At 69.4% G+C, this 2,758-nt stretch overlaps 2 protein-coding genes across 2 annotated transcripts in view; one reads left to right on the forward strand and one right to left on the reverse strand.

The window, feature by feature from the left end:
• Nucleotides 1–1,917, forward strand: part of AGAP2 (ArfGAP with GTPase domain, ankyrin repeat and PH domain 2) — a 23,055-nt gene extending 21,138 nt beyond the window's left edge. The window contains exons 19-20 of the mRNA XM_004692414.1: nucleotides 1,207–1,607; nucleotides 1,723–1,917. Coding sequence (XP_004692471.1) covers nucleotides 1,207–1,607; nucleotides 1,723–1,917 — 596 coding nt within the window. The remainder of the gene's footprint in view (nucleotides 1–1,206; nucleotides 1,608–1,722) is intronic.
• A 588-nt stretch (nucleotides 1,918–2,505) lies between these two features.
• Nucleotides 2,506–2,758, reverse strand: part of OS9 (osteosarcoma amplified 9, endoplasmic reticulum lectin) — a 7,979-nt gene continuing 7,726 nt past the window's right edge. The window contains exon 12 of the mRNA XM_004692415.2: nucleotides 2,506–2,703. Within this exon, the coding sequence (XP_004692472.1) occupies nucleotides 2,506–2,703 (198 nt within the window). The remainder of the gene's footprint in view (nucleotides 2,704–2,758) is intronic.

The following is a 2,758-nucleotide window of genomic DNA, read 5'->3' on the forward strand; positions in this document are numbered from 1 at the left end:
TTTTTTTTTTTTTTTTTTTTTTCTGGCTAAAATATTTTGCAAAGGACCAGGTACTTGGGAAAGGGAGCGGGATGGGGCAGGGGGAGCCCGCCATCCCCTGGAGGCAGGTGGTGTCAATCTTCAACAGCAATTAAAGAGGAAGTGATTTTGTCTAGGGGTGCGCTGCTGCTGGTCTGTTCTTGAGGCGTCTGTGGCCGGCCGCGGTGGAGGCCGGGGGCCCCGAGGTGGCCTGCCGCTGGGTGCCTGCTCCTGGGAGGTGGGCGTGGGGCGCTAGTCAGCCCCGCCATGTCACACAGTTGTTGCAGGCTCCCCCAGCGGGAGGAGACAGGCAGGTCAGAGTGATGGGAGCCCGGGGCGCAGAGCTGCTGGACTCCAGGGGGGCCCTCGCCGCCCAGAAGTAGCTGGGCTGTGGCGCAGGAGACAGGGCGGACGGTGGGGAGCTTTGGTCAAGGCAGAAGCCCTGGAGTGCGTCTGAGTTTGGAATGGCCCTTGCCGCTCCGTGAAGGCGGCAGGTGACCTGGCGAGGGAGGGGTCCGTGCTGGCGGTGGAGGCCGCCCAGGCCAGCCTGCGCGGAGCTCCTGGCCCACAGGCAGAGCCCACGTGGGTCCCTGTCCACGTGGGTCCCTGTCTGCTGGCCCCGGGTGTCCACAGCCCTGGGCAGCCGAGGGTCCATCTCCACGTCCTCCCCAGGGCCACTGAGGCCACGTGAGGGCAGCGTGTAGCTCAGAGCGTCCAGGGCCCAGTCCAGCGCCAGTCCTGCCAGCCCTGCGTGAGCCAAAGCTTTGCCCTGGCCTAGGGTGGCTGCAGCTGCAGGGGGCGGGGGTGGGCAGCCCTCCAGCGCCGACGAGCCTCGTGGCGCACAACCACGGCAGCCAGCCACGGTCCCAGCCCGGCCCGGGGCCCACTGCTCCTGCAGCCCCGAGGTCGCTAGGCAGGCGGGCAGGTGTGGGCTCGGGGCAGGTGCCCCCCAGGTGCGGGTGTGCAGTCTGGGAGGCAGAGCAGAGGGGCCGTCAGCTGGGCGCCGCCCGGCTCCGCCTTGGTGACCCCAGGGCATCCCCTCCCTCAGGAGTTTGGGGAGGAGAGGCTGAAAGGGCCACAGGCAGCCAGAGCCAGTGGAGACACACTTGCGGCGGTGACAAGGGGGTCAGACGTCACAGCCCCACGGGAAACCTCAGCACCGCGTCCGTGGACTGCTTTCTGCCACAGGCTGCGTCGCCAAGCCTGGAGGCGTAAGGGGTAGCGGCTGGGTGACCTGCGGCCCGGCCAGCTGCCAGACGGGCCGGACGGGCTCCCTGGGCCCGGCCAGTGCTGCCCCGCCACCCCACGCGCGGCCCCAGCTGCTCTCGTGCGTCCCTGCCTGGGTCCGCACCTTGCCGCTGGGGCCACCACCCGCGCTCTGGGGCCACCACCTGCGCCCTGGGGCCACCACCCCAGGGCCACCACCGCGCCCTGGGGCCACCACCCGCGCCCTGGGGCCACCTGCCCCTGCTGCCGTGTGCTGTGGCACAGCTGAGCTTCCTCATGGGCTCTACCAGAAGCCAGAGGAGTTTGCAGTCAGAAGCCACGTCACTAAATCTGGTGAGGCTCTCCAGGCCGCCCAGTCAACCGTAAGTCGCCCTCCGCAGCCTCTCCCCACCTTCCCGTTCTCAGAGGTCCGACTGCAGGCCCTGGCCAGCCCGCGATGCCTCCCAAGGCACCCCATTCCCCACTCTCGCTTCCCAGGGCGGCGGGGAGTCCGGGGACCCCGGCCCCCGGCAGGCCAGCCGCTGCGCCACGACTGACGTTCACGTGGCGCCTTCACGTGGCGCAGCCACGCGCCTGGGCCGTGTGCTGACCTCCAGCTGGCCCCTGAGGAAACAGCACTTGGAAAGTCCCGCCAGCAGATGGAGGGGCGCGGGTCTGCACCCCGCATTCTGACCCCAGGCGCGCCTGAGGCCACGCCTCATCTTGCGGGAGCGGGAGCGAGCCTCCCTCGCTTCAGATTCGCCACGGCCCAGCGGACCAGGCTTGGTGTCCACCCACTCGCCACTCGCGCTTCCGTGAGACACCCTGGGCATCACGCGCTTGCGGCCACAGCCCAGGCCCTCATCCTTCCTACCCCTTTTCTTGTGGGTTTGTGGGGTCTCGAGCAGAACAGCTGCACACCCCGGCGATGGGGCCCGCGTTTCACTGGCAGTGAGGGAGGCCGGAGACAGCCCACCCACCCCCCTCGGGCACTGGGCAGCCCCTCCGGGCTGGCCGAAGGTGAGGACTTTCTGGGGACGCTGCCAGGGCGGCGGTGGGGGGCCAAAGGACTCGGCCTACTGGAGGGGTGTGGGGGCCCCAGGACGGGCGCCCGTGCGCACCCTGGCGTAAAGCACAGGGCGGGCGGCTCGGTCTCCCCAGCCCGGCCGCCACCCCTGGGTCAGGGCGGGGCGTAGCTCACTCAAGGGACCCTGGGCCTCACCTCCACAGCCCCACCCCACTGCCACCTAGAAGAGGCTGACCGACGGACGGTCCAGTTGTTTATTCAGAAACCTGATTGTTCAAGAACGTGGAGGGGGCCTGCGCCCCAGCCTTTCCGCTGGGCGTCTCGGAGGCGGTGGCGGCTGCCCCCCACTCCTCGGCCAGAGGGCGCCGCCTCAGCTCGGAGCACAGGCCCGGGACAGCTCGCGAGGGATCAGGGAGACTCCCGGTGGGGGTCTCTGCGAAGTGCTCATCACACTGGGGGGGCGACCAGCAGGTTGGGGGGGACAGGCTTCCCTGGAAAGCATGGGGG

Source organism: Condylura cristata, unplaced genomic scaffold, assembly GCF_000260355.1.
Source record: "Condylura cristata isolate star-nosed mole 26May11 unplaced genomic scaffold, ConCri1.0 scaffold00034, whole genome shotgun sequence".
NCBI lineage: Eukaryota > Metazoa > Chordata > Mammalia > Eulipotyphla > Talpidae > Condylura > Condylura cristata.